The 26,310-nt window shown below is 42.8% G+C and overlaps 1 protein-coding gene across 2 annotated transcripts in view; it reads left to right on the plus strand.

The window, feature by feature from the left end:
* Positions 1–25,319, plus strand: part of LOC119653471 — an 86,524-nt gene extending 61,205 nt beyond the window's left edge. Inside the window, exons 2-4 of one of the 2 annotated variants that reach the window (XM_038058090.1) lie at positions 13,684–14,387; positions 14,446–14,553; positions 25,011–25,319. In XM_038058090.1, the coding sequence (XP_037914018.1) occupies positions 13,684–14,387; positions 14,446–14,553; positions 25,011–25,170 (972 nt within the window). In that variant the 3' untranslated portion in view covers positions 25,171–25,319. Of the gene's footprint in view, positions 1–13,680; positions 14,388–14,445; positions 14,554–25,010 lie in introns of both variants that reach the window. The other variant, XM_038058089.1, reaches the window with a different exon arrangement.
* The last annotated feature ends 991 nt before the right edge of the window (positions 25,320–26,310 follow it).

Consider the following 26,310-nt stretch of genomic DNA (forward strand, 5'->3'; position numbering starts at 1 on the left):
TTGTATTATTTCCATATGTAGTTTCATAAGTATGGTCGACACGTGGACACTCACTGGAGACAGTAACCGGGCGTAACAAAACCTTAAAAAATGCTTTCCCATAGCTTTTCACATTGATCAACCACTGGGTGATGGACGTGCCGATCGAATGCACCATTTTGATTGGTCAGACTTAAAAGGTTCACAAATCACCATCCTCTGTATCAAACCATCGTTGCTTAGGTCGTTTCCGACTTCGATCCGTGGGACAACCTTAGCTAACGAGCCCTCATTAGCACGAATTACATGATCATTCCATTCAAAATGCTTAGTCAAACTAGCTTGATTCCCGGTAATTTTAACGATGTTCCGAATGCGATTGTCAAGGTATAAGATAACAACCAAATGGGTAATTTGAACATTAGGTGTAACTGTCTTTCATTTTCATATTGAAACCGTCGTGCTCTGTTACCATTAAATGGTATTCTGCCCTCCTCAATTAAAGAATCTACTGTGCCAAAGTGTGGGGTACCAGTTTTGCCGTTTCCACAGCGCAGCAGCGATTTCGTCAGGTCCCGATGCTTTTTCCAATTTCAGTCGTTTTATTGCCTCTTCAATTTCTGCGGTGCTAACAGTGGAATTGCTGCAAATATCGATAGTGCTTGCGCAAGTGGTGGATTCCGTATCTATCTGGTTTAAGAATCAACCCCCCCAAACCCCAAACAAGTGGTTCCCGAAATATCGGTATTTGCAAGAATAAATACCCACACCAACGAATAAGAAACAACAAGGAAAATGGTAGTTTTTCTAAGCTGAAATAGACTGCAAACCCACCGTCCGCGGATTTCATCGTTGTAGATGGTATTGGTTGTCATTTTCGATACGATAGATAGGAGAAATTATTAAAAGTCTCAAAGTTGTATTCTCTTATTTTTATTGTTCTTATTTGACCAACGCGATTTGACATTGTTGCCTCTTTGGTTTTTGGTGCTGATGTTGCCACCATGTACTTGGTCCTGCCTTCATTAATTTGCACCCCAAAGTCTCGCGCCGCCTACTCGATGTGGATAGAGGCAGTTTGTACATCTCGGGTTGTTCAATAACGTCAGCTTAGTCTTCTTCTTCCATGTTTGGTGGTGGTAGCATTTGTCTGTCATCTTGAGTTGGTTGGCTCACCCATTCGCCGATACTTTGGTTGATGAGAAGTTCATTAAAGTACTCAACCCATCCCTCCAATATGCCATTCTGTCGGAAATGAAATTTCTCTCTTTGTCTTGTTTTCATCCTGTTGACTTGTTGGTAAAACTTTCGCACTTGATGCGGTTGCTCCCTGTACTTTTCGAGTTCACAGGCTTGCTTGTTCTCCCAGTGTTCCTTTATCTTTCTGTTCAGTCGCTTCTCCACTCGCCGAAGTTCGTGATAGGTCTCTGCTCGTTCCCGCGTATGCGGTAGTCTTCAGTTCCGTTGCTAGCTCATCTTCATCGTCGAACCAATCATTCCAACTTTTTTTACCATTGAGGCCAAGTATGTTTGTGGCCGTACCAATGATAATGTTCTTCAGGTGTTAGTGAAGATCATTTGTTGATGATTCATTTCCAACTCCTCTGTTAGCTGCGGCTATTGTGGCAATCATTTCCCTCTTATAGGTGTTACGGAGGATCTGTTATGAATGGCTTCAGTGTTCACTCTCACCTGATGATCAGGGGTATTTCGAGGTGTCACTGTTATTCAAGCTCGGAGTGCCATGACAACGAGATAGTTATCCGAGCCTATATTAGTCCCCCTATATATTCTGATATTCACCAAGGCTAAGAGAGGCTAAGAAGCCGTGTTCGATTTGCACGTGGTCAATTTGGTTGAAAGTGTTCCCGTCTGCAGAAGCCCACGTATATTTGTTGACTGGTTTCCACGCAAACCAGGTACTTCCAACAATCATTCCGTGTGATACTATTAGTTGGATAGTCCGCAGTCATTATCATTGGTAACTTTATGTAAGTTATGGGAGCCAACATACGCCTATATACAGGCTCCGTCCCTACTTGGCTGTTAAAGTCTCCAAGTATGATTTTGATATCATGCCTGGAGCAGGCATCGAGAGTTTATTCTGCTCGGGGCACATGATATACCGGATGGCTACTATAATATATGGTGTAGAAGCTCTTCTCCAGGAAACCGGTCCCGGTCCAGCGCATCTCTTGCAACGCTGTTACATCAGCCTTATATTGGAACAAGGTATCGCGTTCGTCGTTGTGTTGTCATCCACTCCGAGGCTCCATGCGTGACTTCAAAAATTTTCGCTTTCCATGTAGTGTTGTCAGCCCAACCCAACTCCCAAACTGGAGGACAAATTTGTACAATTTCTCCCGTTTTTGGGCGTGGGAGGCTCGTCTTCATCCTTTTCCGTTTGGAGTTTTTCATTAAGAAGGGATTTCCCGCGGTAACTATATGGAGGTGGAGATAGGGTTTGGTAGTAGAGCTGTTAGTGCTGATACAACAGGCGTTTCTCACGTTCTATGCTCCATCGACTTGATATAATGAGTGCACTCTTTTTCAAACAGGTCTCTACCTTGATAGATTTGCATATACTTTCCATACTTATTAGTATGAAAACCAACTATATCGCCTAATCGCTCGCAAGACAGCTAGTTGTATAGCTGTAGCTCAGCTACAAGATGGCATGCGTGGGAATTGAACTCAGTCAATTTCGAACAAGTCGATTGTAACGCACCGGAAACCTGGCAGTTGGGCCATGGCTATTAAAGCAGCCTAAAGGACCAGGAGCATATTTTGTTGGGGCGGTTTGTGCGGAACCCAATAAAAAAGGTGCTTCGGCCCAAAAAACTTCCATGCGTGAAAGACTCTTAAATGGCCAGCCAGTCACATCCGCTACGTCCTCCGAAGAAAGAAATTTGCAACTCCTGCCTTGCGACTATTGAACCATCACGTTTCTTGATTAGATGAAATCAATGTCGTTTCTCCTTATTCCGCCGTTAACACAAAATTTACATCTTGGAGCTGGCTTCGTGCGATTTTAGGCCGGCACAGGACCTTTTCGCACCTGATTTATGTTTAATAAAAAATGTTGACAACGTCCATTAACATCGGTTCAAAATACACTAGCCAGCAAGGCTCAATGCTGCCATTGGCAGTGTTCCGTCCTAACAGGCAAAAGGCTTAGGACGTAGTAGTTTTACAGCACACGTCATTGAAGTCGGAGATAATAAACCAATCAATCAGAGATCATAGTCGCCAATAATCAATTCCACTATGCTTTCAGTTCGACTACGGACCTAAAACGCTGATAAGTCGCCCAGTCGATGTTCTCGTCTGGATTTAAGTTGCCGCTCATTTAATGTATGTTTCCATTCTTTACGAGCAACGACCTCTATTAAGTCTTCTCCATTCTGCTTATAGATGACTTTGTGATCCTGAGCAGGGAAGAAAACGAGGACCACTCCTGCGATCTCACCATCCCAGCCGGTTCTCTCATAAGGAGGAACAAACAGCTATGACAGAAATATTTCTGGTATAAAAACCAGTAGGCCTAAACAACGGTTGCTTGATACGCTGGATGGGGAGCCTCGAGACTGCACCCAGATCAGGCATTCGATAGAGCCAAATGACGAAACCAATCACGACGAGCCGACCCCGCTTGTGAACGGGACAAAAACTGAAAAAAAAGAAAAAAAAAGAATTTCTGGTATAAAAGCCATGGGTTCATTTTAAGAAAATCTGTGGTGCTGGATAAGTAAAGCGGACAAGGATCTTCTTCGATGAGAGATCCTCGAGACCAAGAACCTGCGTCCTGGTATCAACATTTATAAAGGCAACCGTGCTGAGACAATTCTGTTCCCAGGACCTAATTGCGGTTAACTTACAATACCAGTTTAATGGCAAGAGGAGAAATGTCATAGTTGCCTCTACTTACTTGACCTATGATTCTTTGTGTCCTCCGCCGACGCAAGAACTAAGGTATCTGGTAGTGTATACAGAAGCAAGAGACCTTGAACTCTTAATAGGATGTGATGCAGACGGTCAGCATATTGGGGCAGTAGCAAATGTAATCCCAGCTGGTCTCTGTTTTATTTTATCACTTCTACTGGTCTGATGGCCCCAAACGTAGGGTGCGCCACTACGTTCGTGGGGCCAAGAACAAGTGAGACTGGTAGCACTCGCCATGAAGTCTCGCTCTCAGACCACCGCTACTTAGAATTTATTATAGTTTGACTATTACAGGCGAACTATCTATAATACGAAGACAGAATCCTAGGAAAAGCTATTAAAATACTAGTAAGAGGGTCAGTCAAACGTGATTTTTTAAAATGATTTTTCTGAGTACGAAATAATTTCAAAACAATTTTTTTATTTTTCTACATAGTTTCCTGGAACTGGAACTTTTCCCAGCATTTTGAAAGGCTGCTGATACCAAATATTGTATTTCTAGGACAAACTTAAGAGGGGTTTTCGGTTAAATTTCCAAAATATGGTAATATACTATTAGTAACTTTACTTGTGGAGATATGGGAACGGAATGCATTTTGAAAGTTAGATTTTGTAGGGAGGCATCACTGTGATTTTTTTCAGATTTTTCGGTTGGGTAGCTTCTGAGAACCTAAGATCTGTTTCACTTTTCGGGGACATTTTGAGCCTCACCCCCTATGTTTCACCTAATATCAGAAATAACAAGTTTCGAAAAGTATTAATAGAGCCCTTTCATTTGATTCCCCACAAGTCCATATTCCGTAAAAAAAAATTTGAACCCATGAATTCAGCACAAAATGGCGTCACTCGCTGCATGTAAAGGAGCACAGAGACCACATGTTCTCACCAAATTTCGTAACAGACGGTCCAGCAGTTTTGGAGTAAATCAAGTGTGACAGACAGACAGAAGGACAGATGGACAGACAGACACTGAATCGATTTTAATAAGGTTTTGTTTCACATCTTAGCACCTCCGGTTGGCGTTTGAAATGCGCGAAATCAAAAAAAAAAAACATTTAGAGCAGCTTTAGCTCATTGTTCAAGATTGTTGGGCCAGCCAAACTTATTTCCAAACCACTCAACTTGGTACCGAAGAATTCCTTGTAAGTACCCTCAAGTTATACACGTAATATATCATCAAGGTACTTACACGGAATGCTTCGGATTTATTATGTCGCCATATTACTCTTTCAGATTGTATATGCTATCGCGTCCTCGGCCTTTTGTAAAGAAGACGTTCACATCCTTTCGCTTTTGTCAGGATATACATGTGTTTACTCCAACATTAAAAGAACCATTGTCTTCGCATCAGCAAGATCGAAAGTATTCCTAAGTTCGCTCTATGATCGCAACAAAGACTGAACTAGAAATAATGGAAGTAACGGAAAAGACACTGGTACATGGTGAAAGTTGATAGATAGCTCTTAATATTTTAGATGCAAATGCACCATTAGGCTATAAATAGGAACTCGCGATTAAGCCTATTTGTTTGGACTGCCTAACAGCGCCTCTGAAAGTTGCTGAGGTTATTCAATTCCTGGAACTCTTACAAAATCAACTCCTCATTTGTAATATTAGCTAATTCGCCTTGTTCAATTGTCACAATTGCAGTGGCAATTTCAACGTGTTCTCCGAGGAAAATGATTGATAGAAGCCCGGACCCCGCTCGCCGAGTGCCACTTTCCGTCTACCACCAGTCAATCATCATAAATCGATTGTGGCAACCATTAGAAGTTGTAACTGGTATTGGATGAGTCGATTGCTTCCGAGAAGATTTAATTTCGAAGTAACCGTTGCCTGTGGTTAACCAAATCGCTTGCATAGGTAATCGGTGATATGTCCGTAATCCAAGGCATTCGATATCTGATTTTCTAGCCCCAATCGCTCAGATGTGACTAAGTAGCCTTACAGGTCTCGTTCGTGTCTACGGAATCACCGACAAATGTTGATCTGAGCTGCACCGTGTCAGGCCCACTCAAAAGTTCTATTTTCTCATGGATTTCCTTGAACGTGACCCTGAGTGGAAAACTCTAGTAATCCGAGCTGTGAGCAACTCATTTCACGCTTGCAACGTAATGCAGCAATGCAATTGCGGTGAACGGGAATCTCGCATAAAGCTGATCGTATTCCTACCCTAACGGATCGGTGTGACCTTTAATTAGTGCACGGAATAAATTGATAAGGCATTGGTCGTGTATTCGGGCTGAGCACTGGGTTGTGTTCATTTCTCCGTGTTCTTACACCAGTGCTGGGGAGCGCGTGATCGTGGGGCCGTAAATTATTGTTGTTTCGTAGCGAAATTCAATTGCAAAATCACGACTTCTCCGTCTGCTAATTCGACAAACCAGTCGCAATCGATATAAACTGGTCCGGGGCCCCATCGGCGGCGTGTAATTGAATTTAAATGTTGATCTTTTCTGTAAATAAAATCGGAATGGAGCCCATGCCTGCGAGAAACAATCAAAAGAACAGTACATAACCGGAGGCTATAGTTTCTGATACCGACCCGTAAAATCGTTGAATCATAGTTAACCTGCGGCCATGAGCGTTTTCATGATCACATTCAAGGCTCTGCAAGAAAGCTCCGCGAATATTGTTTTGGAAGTGAGGCCTTGATCGCTCCCAGGGTTTCTTGGCACGTATACAGGTTAGTCTCCATGTTAGTTGATAGTGGCCCAGCGTCTGCTAGTTGAATGGCATCTTCGGTGGCTGATGCCTTGTGGCTCACTATCTTCACCTTTGGATTGAGTTATATCCAACCCACACGGGAGCTAATAAGAGTTTTGTGACATTAATTTCAAGACAGATGCTGAGTACTTAGAATTTAACTTGTTAGCTCAAAGTGAGACTTCGACCGGTGTCGACTGGTATTGGATAAAAAACTGTTGGATCAGTTATGCTAGTGGGTATCAGATTAGTGGAAGTTAGATCCGAGGAAAGAACGCTTGCGAAGAATCACCTGGACTGGTCAGTTAGCAGACCTTACTTTGCATGGTGGAAATACGTGGGTATTCAACTTTATTCCTGTTTGTTTCTTTGAAAGCGCCCTACCTACATATTAGCTGGGTTTTATTCTGCAAAAAGAGCCTATTTGCGTGAGCGGGTATTATAATTAGTGGTAGGGGCTAATCAATTTTCGGAAGTTTTTTAAGTATGCGGTTCTTATTAAATCTGTGAAATATCTGCTACATAGAGACAACCACTTCCTCAGCAGGCTCCATGAAGGGTTCATCTCAGAACTATGTGGTGTAAAATAGTTGAAAACAAGTATAATCACCATAGGAAGTACTGACTAGAGTTAAGGATATTATTGAGAAACTACAACCCTTATATGAACCCTTGGTTGTCTCGAAAAGTGCATTTTATAAACTTAGTGTTTTGCTTGCCCGTTAGCAAGGATTGACTTGACGGCTAAAACCTCTGACTGTGGAAAACGGTTTATGATTAGTTTCAAGAATATATACACGTTCCCCCACAACGATTTCGAGTGGCAGTAGAATGCTTGATTTCTTCAACTTACGTGAGGATCTCAGCGATATAAATTGGACATTCGGCCCCTAGCGAAGTGAGTTGATGAGACTCTGGTGAGTACTCCTTCCCCTCTTGCAGCACTGTGCTTTGGTGCTCTGGAAAACTTAGTAGCACTAAAACGCACGGCAATCTCTCATTATCCGCGAACCGGTTCCTGACAGGATCTGCACTGCAGGGTAAGGAATATCACAATTGTACACTGTTACGCCACAGCAGAAATTTCCGATATAGATGAAAAGGATGCCTTCTGTGAGCAACCACAAACAAAAGAAGTCTCCTAAATGCAACATAGTGGTAGCGATGGGTGATCTGAAAACCAAGGTCCTCGTTCGGACATATCAGAAAGGGGGGGGGGGACGTACGATCAAATGTTTGTAGATTTCCGCAGCTTCCATAAGGTCAATTGGGTTTCGGTTGACCGACAATGAACATCTAGTTGGCTCGATCAAATCGCGACCAGCAGTAGATTTAGGAAAGCAGAAAGGAACTATCATCTGGAGGTTGCTTATTTTCGCTTACGTGTCGATACTGCGTCTGATCGCAGGGGAATAGAGCATCGGTCCGTCAAACTCAATATGAGCTGTCTCTGCAATCCAGCTGGCAATAGTGGAAAAAAAAAATTCTTGTGGGAACCACACAAACTCTGAACAACCCGCCCGAAAACAATGATGAATACTGGGCTGCCATTAAAAGCATTTTTATCTTTCATTCGGATAAAGCTTTCGGTCACGTCCTAAAAGTACGAAGTTACAAAACTCGGTTGATTGCAGAAACGTAGGGTAGGGTCAATGAGAAGAATTAGCTGAGAGTTCCGTTGATGTTTGCGATTAGGGGTGAGTGACAACATAAAGTCTACCATCCCATTGATCAGAAAACAGAATCTGTCGCAAATTACAACGATTTCATCACCGTATACCGCATTGCGAAAGAGTAGTCGTAAAACTTTCTACAGTTCTATGAGGGAAGTGAACAATGGGCTTCTTATCCAGAATAAAAAGCAGATGAAGACGGGGTCCCGAACTTACTATTGCTCAATGGATAAACAATGCTAAATCCACTTTCGTTGGTTTGTCCAAAATATGGATATGCAACCAACACCAACCCCAAGTTGAGACCGTTCTACGCCAGTGTTCTCTCTTTATTACTATATGGGAATAGTACTTGGAAAGTGATCTCCACTGTTGCTCGGAAACTCCAAGGTTTCATTAACTGAGACGATAACAACTAAAGAACTCCACCGGTGTATGGATCTGTTGATCGGAAGGAGAAGGCTGCAGTTGAGAAAAAATTACAATTTCAGTGCGGGTTATGCCATGCTATCCAACACACTATTCCAGGATGGCTTACAGATGGGTCGCCTCAAAACTACGTGGGGTCTGTAGGAGGTTAATCCCGACCTAAGTAATAAAAATGTGTCATGTACTCCGGATAAGGACATGGTCAACAAGGAATACCGCAAATATCGCAACCAAACGATCGTGGCATCGCTTATGAATTTCGTAGTTATATAGGCTACGGGATTGTCCATCCTAATATAGGGGATCAAATATTCTTCGAAAGATTTTTCTCGAATGTGGGTAAGAGTTTACTTTTTTTGCTAAAAACCGAAATTTTCGAAGAAAACATGAGGACTAGCAAGATTATTGTCTTATACAGTAAAAACTTTGGCTCTATAGTGAGACGGCAAGGATGGCCTGACAACATAGCGCAGAATATCTTATAGATAGTACCCACCTGTGTGATTCTTCTGTAATTGCTACTTATCAGTATCCGTGATTTTTGCGCATGGAAGGTCGCTTCCCAGACCTTGAGCACCAGTTGACAAACCGCTTGGTATTGTTGGTCGCTTCCATATTTGACCAGTTCGGCTGCAATCCCGTTGGCTCCTGGCGAATTATGATTTTTGAGCCGGTAAATTGCGCGAATTACTTCTTCCATGTCACGACGTTAGTCCGTCGCCTTCAGTTAGCAACTCGCAGATATTTTAGCTTTTGAGCAGTTCATTAAAGTACTCAACCAATCGCCCCAATATGCCTATACGGTCGGAAATTTCCCTCTTTGTTTCGGCAGGATGAGCATCGAGGTGCATAACTGATTGGTAAGACTTAAACGCCTGCTGTGATTGCTCTCCGCACTTCTTGAGCCCACAGACCAGTTGATTTACTCAGGCTCACTCTCACCTGCTGTTGTTATTCGAACTCAGATCACCATGCAACAAGGTAGTAACCCGAGTCTAACAGTCAAACCAGATACTTCCAACAATCCGTTTCGTGGCACATGGTTAGTTAGATAATTCGAAGGGCATGCCGTTGTTGTTTTTCTATGTTTTATGTACGCTATGGGAGCCAATATATCGACTGAATACAAGCGCCGTCCCTACCTGGCTCTTAAAATCTGCAAGTATGATTTGGATATCATTCATGGGGCAGGCTTCGAAGGTTTGTTCTACTGCCTCGTAGAAGTTATCCTTTTCCAACTCTGCAGTCTAATCTGTAGGGAACTTGGACGTTAATGAGGCCTACATTTCGGAATTTGCTTCGGAAACACAGAGTGCAAAGTCTTTCGCTTCGCAAAGCCGATAACAGCAGGTTTGATTTCTTGGCTGACTAAAAAACCTACTCCAAGCACATGATTTACGGGATGGAAACTATATTATAAAATATGTTTTAGTGACTCGTCTCCATGGAACCAGCTGGCTGCTTGGAGATTTCTTTTCTGTACAGGGAGCGGATGTTCTATAAGAAAATGTGGAAACTATTCGTCCGTTTTCGTTGCCGAGTTCGTCATTGTAGAATTCGTCCAGTTCGAAACTCCTTTGGGGCTTCATGACCGGTTGTCAGCTCTACCCAACCCCCAACATAGAGGACCACTTGATACAATTTGTTCCATTTTTAGGTGGGGAAGACTCACCTTCATCCTTCTCTATCTACATTTTTTCATGAAGACAAATCTACCAGCGATCATGGTGAAAGTAAAGTTTGGTAGTAGAGCTGGGATTGGTTCAGCAGATTTTTGCAAGGTTTTATGCTCTAACGTAGGTACCAATCCACGTTTCGCCCTGGAACCTGTGCAACTTTTTCTAGCCATGGGCAGGTAGAGTTTACCTTTTTGTTAAGCAATGAGCACTGCTGCATTGGGGATTTTGTCCCAGGGCTGACTGTGTCCCCATTGCTCATAGGTACAAAGTCACAATTGGCTTAATTACTGTCAATGAGGCCCTAGGGATCAGAAGGCTATACACAACTGGGTCGAAATTCGCTTAACAATATCAGAGTGGGCCCTTCGACATTTTAGTCGTGATGTCGTTAGTCACTATGGGCGGAAGACTTTGGCACGATATGGTTTCGACGAATCAACTGAATGAATTTTTCGCTGTACCTACTATCGGTTCAAAGGTTTTGAGCGAAATCTCGCTGGGCGTCGCGAAAATGAACATTTTCGACATCGCCTATCGTGAAGGTTGTCGAGCAATAGTGCTTATACATCAATTACCGGGTAAGAAGAGCCCCGACCAACAAAGCCACACCATTCTATTTCGTGACAACGCTAGGCCCCCAAGTCGTCAAAACCGCACACCAAGGCCTCGAATGGAAGCTTCTTCAGCATCCGTCATACTCACTAAACTTTGCACCAAAGACAAGTCAAATGAGATTTTTCGTTTATGGCAACGAAGATAACCGCCAAAGCTGATCAACAACTTTTCCGACACTAGACCGAATAATTTTTTGGCGAAACGGGGTAAAAAATCAGTCAAGAGATAGGAGTGGCTTGTAAAGAGTAACTGCTCTAATCTTTGTTTTGTTCAAATAAAACTCATTGAAAACTCTGTGACCATATTGACCAACCCAATGATATGGGTACCGCATGGCAGGTAATAAATTGTCTGGAACTGGCAATTGATGGTGAATATAACTTCAGTCCAGTAGAAGACCGACTGCGTTCCCAGTTGGTGACATAGTTAACTTACGAGATTTCTATCTCACATTCTTTGTTTCAGTTCAGCATGCTTCGATCCCAACAAAAAATTATAAACGGTGCAACCTTTATGTCTAATCGATTACCAACTTGAGTTGTAGGTTATTCCGATATGAAAAGGAAAAATCTACGTGCAGGACGTTGAGTACACCAACGGTCCTAACTACGTCTGTAAGATTTTCTCCATCAAAATCTTGCGTCGAAGTACAATGTAGTGGCAAACTACCGTCCTTATTACAAGTATACTCCGCCAGGAGTCTTGGAAAATGATCGAGTCCAACTATTGTGGGATCACATTGTTGCCACTAACGACAGTGTTGATCACAATAGACATGCTCGTTCTTCCTTGAGAAACAGAACTACTATGTAGCTCTTGCTTCATAATCGATGTAGCCGTACTGTTAGACCGGAACACTGTTAATCAAAGCAAAAAAAATCCGGAACTACGGCCCCTTGGCGGACGATATGAAGCCAATATGAAGACTACAGAAGATCAGGCTAGTCTCAGTTGTAATTTCGACAGGATTGGTACCACAAAATTTCCATAAAGCGGTGAAGAGCTCGATCTAAGGGCCGAACTATACATGGAGATGCAAAAATCGGACATCCTTGCTACCTGCGCTATAGTCTACTCTAGCCTAGTCAACTCGACTCTAGATGTGCACTGCCTTAAATTTACCTTCTGCCAGTAATAAGATTTGAATCGCGGCTCTCACTCATTGTGAAAGCGACGTATCTGGGATAAAGTTTGAGTAATCAACCATAACTTTTGAAGGAGAGGCGATGTGGAGGCTATATGTAGGAGGAAGAGAAAGGTCCTTCTTTTCTGGTTTTCCTTTCTGGCCCTTAAATAGATATGGCACGTCAAAGTGTGGCTTTAATTTTGAGCCCCATCCCTCAAAATAGCCCCACTTTAGGCGCCATAAGTTTTCAAGTGACAGGAAATTGCTACGATTCTCTAGTAGGGCTGTAAAGCAGGCACCTTTTTCTTCCTCCTGTATACTTTTCTCATCCCTTGCTTGTAAATTCAAACATCACAATATGGTAATATAGATATTTTTAGGGCCGGCTCTCACGGATTTTCATCGGGGTTGAAGAGAGGAACCTCCCAACTCTCCCTCTAAAACCCTCCCACCACTTCCGGGGATGAAGTTGAAAATTCACTACCGCACTTTATTTCAGTATACTCCACTTTACTCCACTCCACACTTCCGTAGCCTAAATAACGACGAAATCTATGAGCAATACGATGACCGTGAGATTGTGGATAAAATCCGGCTCAATAGGTTGCGGTGGGCGGGTCACTTAATCCGTATGGGTGAGGATGATCCAGCCCGGAAAGTCTATAAGGGCAATATTTATGGTAGAAAAAGAAGACGGGGCAGACTCTGCCTGAGATGGAGCACACAGCTTTTAGGGATATCGAATTGGTGGACCTCGGCGCAAAACCGGGATGTCTGGAGTTCCTTATTAAGGCAGGCCTAGACCGGATACCGGTTGTTGTGTCGTTGATGATGATGATACTCCACTTGTTGGCGGAGTTCTACTCTTGCAGAGCAATAATTTTCCAAATCTCTTTGAAGGTCAATAGCATCGCACATCTCTTCAAACGTGTTTTTTTCCATAACCCATTGACCATTGACTACAAACATAATGAACTTTAAAATAAACAGAGGAAAGTTCGGATAATTGAGCATTCATTATTCAATCTCCATTCAAAATTAGCTTGACCTTCCCCTTAAAGAATGCTCAATAAAAATGTTAAGCATTTCGAATCATCATTATCGCTAAATGAATATTCTATTATACACCACGCATCAGAGCTTATCAAGGTAACCGCATCCCACATTGCGTGAAAAACATGAATCTCGGCGAATTCTGGCACCTCTTCATTGAAAATTTCACCGAATTCAACCATTTCCAGGTTGCGTTTGATTTCACTTTAATCAGCATAGCCAGTGAGTGTTTCTAATTATGATTATGCATTGTTTTTGAAACTTTTTCTCTTAGAATTTCGACCATGCTTATTTTTTGAAAAGAAAACAGAGAAGAAAACCATAAAGCTCAGCTTAATTGAAAATGCCATGACTTTTTTCAACCAACCGTAACACATGCACTTGAAATCCACGTTTATTAATTTCGATTCTCCATCTTCTTATTAAACATAATTAACGTGCTTATTATTGATAATTATATTTCTCCACTTGTTTCCAGAAGGACGATCCGCTGAAACGGATCCAAGAAGAAATCAACGAAGTCGCTAGACGGGAACAAGAGTTGCGTGAAAAGATGCAACTCCAACAAAAGTCCACGGACTCACATGAAAGTCCGTCTCCGATGCCAGCCGATGAGGCTTCAAACTGTGCAGGCACAGAAGAAGTTCACTCGGACGATTCAGGGATTTCAGCTTCATCGAGTCCCATCAACGGGACATCTGCCAATATGAAGCCGGCTTACATTCGACCAAGCAGCTACTCGGTCAGCGCCAAATTGCCACAACAGAAATTTCTGCTTCGCGCAAGCTCCACACCACAAATCACATTGACAGGGCGCCGTTTCAACATAAGCCCCGCCCAGAAGGGAATTATGCAAAGATTCATCGCTTCCAGAGGGAAACTGGGAACGCCGTCACCCCCAAACAATCAGTATATGCACTCGGCTCCGATCCAAGGACGAGATAACGGCAATCCTTTGACTATTGAATTAAACAGGAATAACTTAGACTTCCTGAAAGCTCCGATTGTGACACCTCCAATTATTGAGCGGGATCAGGATGGGCGGCCTATTCGCAGAGGCTTTGTTCCGGTGGAGGAGAAAATTCAAAAGGAATTGAGAGATTTGAAGACACGAGAGTCAGAATTGAAGCGTCAAAGGAAGCTTAGACAATCACAACCTGATATTCTGGATTCTATTGAAGATGAGTGAGTATCCTTGCTGTTTTAGGTTCAATCCTTATACTGATGTAATGCTTAATTTCAGGGAATACCAATCTGACGACTCCGATGTTGAGCATTGCTTCGCTCCTGGAAAACTTCGCGCAACTAAATCGATCAGTGAACTCTGTGATAATACAAGCATTTCACCAAGGTATGAATCAATTAAATCTATTAATTAGTATTATTGGGATGGTGATAGTACTTTATTGTTCGCGAAGCTTCAACTATAGGTATGTGCTTATGGTTCCTTAGTAAGTGCTCCAGCTCTTGACGTCCGGTTTTAGGGAACCACCTTCTCATTCTACCGCTTTTAGAATGGAAATGAATTGTGTTATAAATGCCCCCTTGTGACCTTTCTATTGTTATTTTCCCATTGTATCAACTCATCTGTCGATGTTTAGCCCGTATCTTGATCATTTTGAATCAGGAATCAATGGAATGTCGTATGTAAGAATTGACGAAGAACTAAACATTTTTTGAGTCTTGATGCTACAGCTTGGATGGTTAAGCATTGGCTTCTAAATGTACCGAGTTACAGCAAGCGGTCCCGATGTTATCCCTTTAGCTTCAACTAGTTCGTTTGATATCTCTATGCTAGATCTCTAGAAAAAAATCTGGACCTGAGGAGTAGTCTGTAGTCCAGACCAGGATAATATACTTAAAGTTAAACGTTACGTCTATCATCACTCCCATATATTACCTAACTTAAAAGTGGACGTTGTGGTTCCCAATGTTGATGAAAATTTTATTTTTGTTGCGGTGTTTTGTCGAGTATTATTTTCGCTTCATGTTCTGCGAGTTTGTTTTTACAAGAGTGCAATCCGATGTCATCTTTGGCGTTATCGACTACCGTGACATAATAGAGATGGTTTATGGAGTCGTCCTTAACTGGGAAGTTGCCAGCAAAAATAGTCATTATCTGCTTCAGCACAATCTTTTAGTATTCTGCTTAAAAGGTACCTAGGATAATGAGAAGTTGGCTCGCATGCAGATTAGGTACCCATATAAAACTCTGATATTCTCAAAATGCTGGAAAAACGAAAGAAAGCTATGCACAATTAAGTAATCGTGTCTTTACCGCAAGCTTGAACGCCTTAAGGGGTGCGCCCGCTAATAACGACGGTTTTCCAACATCCACTGGGAACGACACGACAGATTGGCTAGCATCCTAGTGTATTTGCAAGATATACATATTGAAAACATTATTATTAACTTATGTCTGGCGTAGGCAAATGCCTCCGGCTGGCTCAGAAATCAGACAGACAAATGTCTGCGTCTGTAGCAAACAAATGTTGGCTCCTGATAAATAACTGTTTCAGACAAACCTTTGTGTCAGGGAAACATCTGTGATTGAGTTAGGTAAATGTCTGTGTCTCTGTCAGAAGTCAGAGAGACTAGTGTCTGTCAGACGAATATCTGATTCAGGCAAAACCTGTTTCTATATCAGATAAATATCTGCGTCGGTTTGAAGTATCCGGGAGACATTAGTCGGGCAAATGTCTGACTCTGCCTCAGGCAGACAAATTTCTGTATCTGTTTCAGACAAATGTTTGTTTCACCAAAAGTCTGCTACTGTATCAGACAATAGTCTGGATCTGCCTCAGACATCAGACAGTCTGTGTACGCCTAGCGGCAGACAGCAGTTTCTAAATTGGGAATAGTCCAGCTCACAGTGCACACATACTTCTGGGTTCATCTCAATTCACCATTTGTTTAGAAATTGCAAACAGCCGACCACAGATATTTAACTTAGATGCCTGAGGTAGACTCAGCCATTTGCCTGACTAATGTCTGCCTGATGTCTCAGACAGATACAGATATTTTTTTGGCTGAAATCTAGCACACGCCTGCCTGACCCTTACCCACTAAAACCTATCATATTTTCTTCATACTCTCCCCGCGGGGCCGTCGTTCGGGTGTAGCCTCGCGGGGCTGTTCAGTTCTCAACTGTTCATTATACATGAGCTGTTACTGCTTTGCGTGGTGTTAATTGCAGTGGCTATCCTTTTATACCTTCGCTGCGCTTCAAATTCTGTTAGTTGCTGCTGGATCCGTTTCATCACTACAACTACCGCGTCCCATGCTGAATTTGGTTGCGCTATACTCCTTATCAGATTTTCCACCGTTAAATGGGCATTTGGCTCTGTTTCCAGGTTTCTCCTTGAGTTTTCAAATTTTGAATAGGTGAAGAAAACGCTTGTGCATCTTCGGCTACACCTTCACACGTAAAACAATCCGGCGATTCATTGAAACCGAGACTATATAGATACTTCCTGTACCCACAGTGTCCGGGTAAGACCTGATTCACACCGTAACTCTCTCACCGGGGTTTCACTTAGTCTACATATTTATGTTTAGGGTAAGGCTGTGTGTTCACCGGCCATTCTTCGCCTGGTCCAATGCTATTTGTCATGCAGGCATTGACCTCATTCGCATCACTTTGCTTGTTTGGGCTCGCTTCCTGCTTCTCCTTCAAGCTGCTTGTCTCATCGACTAAATATCCACTGGGATCATCCCCGCAACCACACATGCTGCCTCATAAGATGTTGTCCGGTAGACGCAGCATGTTTGTAGAGCGCTTAGTCGATATGCAGCTTGAAGCTGTCTGCAATTTTTTACGATTTTTATCGCTGATGCCCACACTGGTGCCTCGTATGAAAGAACAGAACTGGCGACTCGCAATAGAAGTAATTGTCAGCTGTATTTCGGGCCGCCTATATTTGGAGCTGATGGTCGCAGGCTTTCTGTTCAGTAAACTTTAAGTGTGGATGCAAAGCTTAACAGTTTTTTCTTCCATCGATTTATAAAGAGTTTTCGACAAGCTCCAGCTCGAAGGTTTCAAGCCAAAACTTGATCGTCCGGAAAATCTCATTCGTATAGATTTCTACTTTGTCAGGGTGATTGGATAGTACGACCACCCCAACGCCATCTGCGAATCCGACGACAACGGCTTGCTTAGCTACTGGGAGACGTAGAACACCACCATACATTTAGTTCCATAGCAGAGGACCTTGAAGTGACCCACGCGCACCTCCTGTCGTTATTTAGTACGTCTTCAACCCTTCCTCGGAATGGTAAAGTAGTTTCCGCTGTTGGAACTAGTCGAAGATTGCACTTAATATATTATTTGACGATTATGCCGCGGTGAGCGCATCGATGATACGGTTCGATCTGTCAAAATTTAACGCATTCTTGACTTCGGGAGTCACCAGCGCGCAGTATTTCCCTTCGTGCTTAACTAAAAAACCAGTTGGGTAACATCAACCGCTGACCGAGCCTTCCGGAATCCAAACTGCCTATTTGATAAACAATCGCCACTATCAATTATTGAATATAGATGGTTATAGATTATCTGCTCGAGGACCTTGCCTATTGTATTCAGAAGACAGATAGGTCTATAAAATGTTGGTTCACTTATCGGCCTACCTGTCTTCACAAATTATACAAGTTTTCGTATCTTCCTCTCTATGGAACAAGACTGTTCATTTAGGCAGGCTGTGAATACCTGTGAGATCGTGCTTGTTGGGAATTTGATCAATACAGCGGCTGTCATTTGCTGGAGGTTTGTCAGAAACAGTCATTTATCCGAGACAGACATTTGTCTGCTATAGACGCAGATATTTAGCTACCTAATATCTGAGATAGACATACACATTTGTTTGATGTAGAAACAGATAAAAACAGACAGGCAAATATCTTTTTTTCTTCTTTCTGCCTGAACTTCTGCTATTACCTTCTCGACTGCAGTCCACATCTCCTTCGACTTCAACATATAATGGTTTTAAGTGCTCCCCGGTTGTAGCTCCCAATACTGCGAATCTTGGGCAGGGAAATAAAATGCATTTTGCGTCCTTCGCATTTCATGGTCATTAATGCCCCAGCCCTGTGCGGTGGAATTTACGAATACACTCAAAGTCTTCCCTTTTCGTCATAAAAGGCGATTAAAAGGGATAACAATTTTTAGGGTAAAAACCTGCAAATCTGGTAACTTTACTTTTACCGAAACGTCAACAACGCCTCGCTTTGCCTATCGAAAGCAATTAACGATTAATTTTTTTAATGTGCGCACGCTCCTCGACAACTGTAGCGAGATTCCCCAGAATGCTCGCCTCTCCAACTCGAACGAGAATTCCAGGGACATAAGCTGGACCTTCTGGGCGCCTGAACGAAATAAGATGGTGAGACTCTGGAGAGTACTACCCTCTTCTGTTAATGTGCTTTGGAAAGCCAAATGGTAGCAGACGCGAATTCGGTGTCGGATTGTTATTAACGGTTATCGTAAGCTGCGACAGACAGACAGACATTGAACCGATTTTAATAAGATTTTGCTTAGTAAACAAAACCTGAAACCTGAAACCTGAACAAAAAGGAAAACTAAAATGTCCCCATAGACCCCCGATGCAGATATCGGAATGGAATGTATTTTAAGGCCTAGATTTCATATAGTTGCATCACTGCGATTTTTTCCAGATTTTTCGGTTGGGTAGGTTCTGAGAACGAGACATGTTTCACTTTTTGGGGCCCACATTTTGTGCCTTGTCTCCCCTATATTTCACCCAATATCAGAAAAAAGATCAGTTTGGAGTACTAATTGAGCCCTTTCATTTGACACATGACTACGTTCTGTGAAAAAAATTACACCCCCTTTCGCACGTATAGGGAGCCCCCCTTAAAATTCAACACATAATGGCGCCACTCGCTGCATGTAAAGGGACACATAAACCACATGATCTCACCAAATTTCGTAATAATCGGTTTAGCCATTTCTGAGTAAAACGGGTGCGACAGACAGTCAGACAGACGGACAGACAGGCATTGTATTGTATCTGGCATGGTCTACGCAGGAGAGACATTCCGGAGAAACTAATAACTACTAGTATTGCATGTTGAGCTCAGGTGGAGTCATAATCTATAAGTAAAAATTCCCTGGTTTCTTATAATAATAACAATCGTTGGCGCAGCAATCTAATTGGATCAGGGCCTTGAAGCACTTCATTCAAGACCGTAACAGTACACTACAGGGTTACAGTACCCTATAGGAGGCAGCATTAGCTCGGCCCCGATTATTACTTTGATTTAACTCAGGTACGCATCCACAGCGTTCACCTAAAAATCACGATAATAACCCCACGGCTACCAGTGAGATTTGAGCTGTCACCTTCCGTACGACAGCCTTGTGCTCTAACTAGCGAGCTATCCGGACTCTCCTATATTCCATAATACGGAGGAGTCTATTGTAGATTACCGTTTGTAGAAGTTTTCCTACCGTGGCGGTAGGGCAAATCGGGGGGTATAATAATAGATGTCCTGCTTGGTTAATGAGGTTCGATTACAAAAGTAATTTTTTACTCTTTCATCCAGCGAGAAAGACTTCTTCTACCATGCGTATCTCATAATAATCGTTGGCACAACAATCCATACTGGATCAGGGCCTTATGTCTCATAAACATTGATAAACCAGCCGGGTCTGTTCTTAACAGCGAGTTTAAGAAGCTCTATTGGGGACAGCATTCACACCAAGAGCTTTATCGATCTTCACAAGCATTTACTGCAGGTACGGTGAAGACGCCCAACGCTAGTTTATATTTTTTGCGCTTCCCTTTATGCGTCTCCCCACATCATCACTATATCGAGAAGAAGATCGGGGCAGGTCAGTTGTAGTGTGCGCCCTCTCATCTTCTTCAAAACAGCCTTATACGCTGTTCTCCAGGGGTTTTGGGTTGGCTACACGCAAAGTTCCTTAAAGAACTCTCGCTTACTGGTACGTACAGCCTGCTTAAGCCTACCTCGATAGTTCGCGTATATTTCCCGTTTCTTGCCGAAGTCTGGTCATCCTCTAAATCATTGGCAGATCCTTCTTGCTTGAAAGCATGCAGCCCGCAACTCTGCGATTTCTTCGTTCCATCAATAGTTTAACCACCCATTTGCAAGGATTAGCCGCTTCGTCATGGCAGCATCGCATGCCCCATTATGCGTCTCATCTTTTGTGCTACCGTTTCTGAAGCCACACCAATGAGATGATAGCCTCCCAAAAGCATCTTTATGAATGCATCTCCTTCAAATGTTTTTAACTCACAGCCCTGCATAGTCCATTTTTGATCTGGGGGAACATTGCCTGGTGTTCAAATGAATAAAGTGCTCACAGGCAAACCAGAGCATTCCCCTCGCAAATTTGGTCCTCAAGTCGAATATTGAGCCCGAGCTGGTATCCCTAAAAGTGGATACATTTATGGTATTGTAAGTAAAAGTAAGTCTAGCTCCGTAGAACTTTGAACAAAAGACGACCCCTTATGTTCGTAGTTCGACTGCCTCAATCCACAGTTGAAGTCGTATTGAAATCACCCGGTAGGATTTTGGAGTTTCCACTTTATCTCATCCGAAACTATCATACTTCGGGTTTGGTGGGGTTAAGCAATTGTAACATACGCATATGTAAATAACAGCTATATTTGCCCGGACGAATCCAACTTTCGGAAACTGCATCACTCCGTACATCGCTTCATTTCCGCAACCCATATTGCCGCCTTGCCAGTTAAATTGACCCAAGCCCCACCCTTATTGTTGCGGTAAGGCCGAGGGATATGGCCACTTCGATTCCCTTCTGTATTTAAAGGTTCTGCCTTGCCTCGCAATGGTTGAGATCGATTTGTATCAACCTTACTTTTTCATTGCATCCCAAGCTCTCCTAAATACTTGGCAGCTACTGCCGCCCGCGACGTGCAGACAGTCGACCTCCTTTCCCTCCTTGCGAAGCATACATTGAGGGTTAGCCTTGCAATCCCTAAATATATGACCTTCTCCCTCAGACTTTCAGCACCTCTTTGACCTGTGACTCTCACCGGTGCATTTTGCTGCTATGTGACCAAATTCAAGGCATCTAATACAATATAACGCTTGAGGGACATCTGCTCTCTGAGTCGGCAAAGGGCTCAACCTATTTTTACTTTACCAGGCACCAGCAAGTTGAACGCTGCTTCAGACATTAAGCTAATACGCATTCCTGAGTCCCCTGATAGCGGTTTCTTGCAAACTGAGTGGTTCGAACTGTTTTCCTAGGGTCTTGCGAGTATCCCCCTTCGTCATGATGCCTATCTGATTTTACCTTCCTAAGAATATCAGCGTATGTCATAACGCCTTTTTTATAGATAATGATCAATTCGGGCCGTGATCTTTTTTTATGTGTCGCGTTTTTCTTTGCGCCAACCTTGGTCGATTTGCGGCTTTATTTCCTTTGAGTTCGTTGGAGCTAGCGCCGTTGTTTGATTGTTGATTATTTTGCTGGCGTTTCCGATGAGAGGTCTTTTTGCCTTTTAGCGTGCTGCGATTGCTCAAAGAAATCGTTTACTCCCTCTATACTTCTCTTTTCAAGTTTACCGCTCTTCGGATTTTGAGGGGCGTACCTTGTGTTGCCTAACTGACGTTTGTTTTCTTCGAGGCATTTTTATCGCCTTTGGAAATGTTATACAGAAATGAACGGGTTTTTGATGGTCTGATGTACATTATGTTTGTCCTATATGAATTCAAACAACTCCAAGTAGGGGAAAAAATGATTCGTCCGTATTCGTGCACTGTTCTTCTGCTGGGGTTTCCCACTGTGCACCTCCGTATTTATTAGCGGTCCTTGATGTTCCTTGATTTTCATCTTTTACCAACATTGGCTACGTGAGAGATCGCAGGATTGTCCTCCTAAATGAGCCTAGCACTAGATGTTGCGATATCTCCCGACCAGGTATAGCCACCTCACTGTGAGGTAACGAATGCTCAGTCTGTGAAACATCTTTCCGCGTTTTTGCAAAAGGGTGTTTTCTCAAGTCATGTACTCCCTTTAAACGCGTCCATCCTCAGGCTACTTATAGTATTAGATGTAACGGTGGCGAAGTAACCCACCACCAAGGAGACAACCCGGAGCCTGCTTGTTCACTCCCAAAAGTCGATGATACTGGGGTTCTGAGCCCCTGCACCGTAAGTTTCACTCCCCTGCTCCATATTGGTTTCTTGTTGTAGGCAATACACGCTGTGCGGTTACTCATGGAGAAACACCGTGAGAAGCATCGCCCTCTTTACATTGCGTTTCTGGATCTAGAGAAAGCGTTTGACTGTGTGCCACACGAACTCATCTGGTATGTTTTACGACAACACCTAGTGCCAGAAGAACTCGTGCGCTGGGTTTAATTGCTTTTCCACGATCATCATAATCAACGGCGCAACAACCGGTATCCGGTCTAGGCCTGCCTTAATAAGGAACTCCAGACATCTCGGTTTTGCGCCGAGGTCCACCAATTTGATATCCCTAAAAGCTGTCTGGTGTCCTGACCTACGCCATCGCTCCATTTTAGGCAGAGTCTGCCTCGTCTTCTTTTTCTACCATAGATATTGCCCTTATAGACTTTCCGGGTGGGATCATCCTCATCCATACAGATTAAGTGACCCGCCCATCGTAACCTATTGAGCCGGATTTTATCCACAACCGGACGGTCATGGTATCGCTCATAGATTTCGTCATTGTGTAGGCTACGGAATCGTCCATTCTCATGGCCAAAAATTCTTCGGGGGATTCTTCTCTCGAACGCGGCCAAGAGTTCGCAATTTTTCTTGCTAAGAACCCAAGTTTCCGAGGAATACATGAGGACTGGCAAGATCATTGTCTTGTACAGTAAGAGCTTCGACCCTATGGTGAGATGTTTCGAGCGGAACACTCTTTGTAAGCTGAAATAGGCTCTGTTGGCTAACAACAACGGTGCGTGGATTTCATCATCGTAGCTTCCACAATCCGTAAAGTAAAGTTCGAAGTATGGCGGGTGTATCAAAACCGCTTCATGTCTCTGTTGGTGTTCATCAAGGAAACGCCTTCTCACCACTCCTCTTTGTTCTTGTTATGAACACCGTCACATGGGATATTCAACGTCCTGCGCCCTACAAACTGCTTTTTGTAGATGATGTTTTCCTAGCATCTGACAGCAAAAATGATCTCGAGCAACTCGTCCAAAAATGGAATGATCGCTTCATGCAACACGGTCTCAGATTAAATCTAAACAAAACTGAATCTTTGACGACCGATCCCCATGAAACAGGCACAATCACTGTCAGCGGCAGTGATCTGCCTAAAACTGAGCGATTTAAATACCTCGGGTCAACGCTATCAGCCAATGAAGAACTGCGTTATGAAATTGCTTCACGCATTAACGCAACCTTGATGAAGTGGCGTTCCAGAACTGGTGTTCTTTGTGATAAATCTAAAATTTACCGCAATTTCGTCCGTCCTGTCGATCTCTATGGTTCTGAGTGTTGGCCAACTATAATAGACAATGAACGACGTCCTGCGGTAATGGAGACGAAGATGTTACGTTGGACCAGTGGCGTGACACGTTTTGATCACATCCGAAACGAGGATATCCGCGATCGTTATGGGGTTGCACCGATCGTGGAAAAGTTGCAAGAGAGGCGTCTTCGATGGTATGGTCATGTAATTCGTGCTGACGGGAATTCACTTGCCAAGATTGGTCTGAACATTGAAGTCGATGGTAAACGACCAAAAGGCAGGCCGAAACAACGGTGGCTTGATACGCTAGATGCTGATTTAAAAGCCTCAAGATTGCACCCAGATCAGGCATTCGATAGAGCGAAATGGCGAAACCGATCACGACGAACCGACCCGGCTTGTGAACCGGAAAAAGGCTGAAGAAAAAGAAGATTAGATGACCCGATTACGAGAACGTTCGCAAATGCATATAGGCCACGGCAGTTCGCACGGAGCACTGCTCTGGAAGAGACCGTGCCAGCAGACTCGGGGGGGCCTTAGGCAATTCCTCTGCTCTATCTAAAGTCATGTTGCGGACACTATATAAACATTTCCTTGGGGAAGTCAAAGAGATCTCTGGGGTGGGGTGGGGAAGTTGCTGTGCTTCATGAACGCTACTGGTTAGCTCTGAACATCTGATCCGGCTAGATACTACTCCTCAAAGCCACACTCTTAGGAGTTCGTGGCATTAAAACGGGGTACCACAACCCTAATTGGGCCCCTTCTGCCGCCTACTAGTATCTTAGAACGTATCTTATCAGTGTCGCATGTATCTTCTCTTATATTCTCGTTCTGAATTATGAACGATTACCTCTCTATAATATTTTTGTTCTTCCTTGAGATTATTTCCGTCCTCTTGCGAGTGACACGCTATGTGTGACTCTATTCGCTAGTTTACTACTACAGCACATAGGTAAGTCAACCATTAGATTACGCGTTGTATTAACGTGACGAAAATCAGGAACCTTGCTTAGTCACCCCCAGTAGCGGTTTTTAATAGTGTTTACGTTATGCTGCAAGCTGTATTTTGCTGGTGTTATCTGTGAATGATTCCAACAACGCTCGTACTATTCATTCCTTCATTATAAGCTGTAAATTGAATGGAATATTGTGAAGTCAATCTAGATAGCTTTAGCACCGTGACTTAAATTGATTGATTTGCGAATATCTGGATTCTGAAAAATTCGCGCTTTGCGCTTACTTTTATAAATGAGTCATAAATACTCGTACTTCAATCGCTAAACCATATTCTGATAAAAGATAATAAATCACGTTATTGTACGAAATTAAAGGTTCTTTTTCCTTTTCAGCATTACACCCAGTCCAAATTTCGATCGCAAAACACAAAACCATCAGGGGATGCGCCCAGCTATCTCTCTTGCCCAACTATGCGATCTGGATCCAGAGGAAGCGCCATCATCACATGACCTCATTGCCAAATGGGAAAGCCTCATTCAGAAAAATGCCTGAATTGCGCAAACTTTATTCACAAAAGATAATACGAGTAAGCAGACCATCCATTACTATCTAATGCTTGGATGGTTGAAGAAAGTGATTGTTATTTCCCCCTGTTAGCCACACGCATATTTATGAATAAATATTATTGATTTGTATTTAAAGAAAAACTTTTATGTGAATTTTATATAATTACGAACGAAAGATTGTTTAACGGTATTGAATTTTTAATGGAAAATGTATTTTATGTAAATATAGGAAATGCATAATAAAGACGTTAATTATTTTCTTTTGTACCCGTGGCAGGTTTACATTTTCGCTATCGAGGGGACGGACAGACAGATGGACATGACTCTTTATATTCGTGCTCATATGATTGTGCTTAATTGGAGCGCATTATTTATGATGGTGTTATAAGGAAACCCGCAAATTGCTAGCTGTTATCAGCGGCATGGGGAATAATTGGACGTTTATGTCTACACATGGTTACATTCGCTTCTTATCAAGACTTGCAATTCCCTCGTTTTATGGACACTGTGAACACGTTATCGATCGTTGATAACAAATATTATTTCTACTGAAATCAGCAAAATATGCATGTAAAAATGAAAACACAATCTTTCGTTATGGTATATTTATGCAGTACTCGGTTGTTTCGAAAATTTAATATATGTAAGTGGGTATGACAATGCGGGCCTTGTTGGGAGCGAAAATGGAATAATTATTAGAATTGCTAATGAGCACAGCATGTCTGATTCTTGACTTCTTTTTCTATAGGTTTATAGCCTTTTAGATATTATTAATGCTAAAAACATCTGCATTATTATGGGTTTATCTCCACGTGACCATCGTGAATTAGTTCTTCGTGGTGATAGCTTTGTTTTAAGCTAACAAATCTATCTGCGTTCATTTCTCTTCATGGGCGGCGATCGGAGGGGTTAATTTTCGTTGTGATTTCACCTATGATATAATCACGTAATCCTACCTGATCTTCTGGGGAAGAGAGTTAGGCCGCAGTCGTGAATGATCTTTGCTAGCGCGATATTAGAAATTTCAATTAACCTTGCACAAACGACAAATGCATCTTGAACCTCAAATTAGCATTTATGGTCCTTAGGTTTTCGAGGATCAACTCAAGTACTGATTAGAAGGCAG

The sequence above is a fragment of the Hermetia illucens genome, chromosome 4, assembly GCF_905115235.1.
Source record: "Hermetia illucens chromosome 4, iHerIll2.2.curated.20191125, whole genome shotgun sequence".
Lineage (NCBI taxonomy): Eukaryota > Metazoa > Arthropoda > Insecta > Diptera > Stratiomyidae > Hermetia > Hermetia illucens.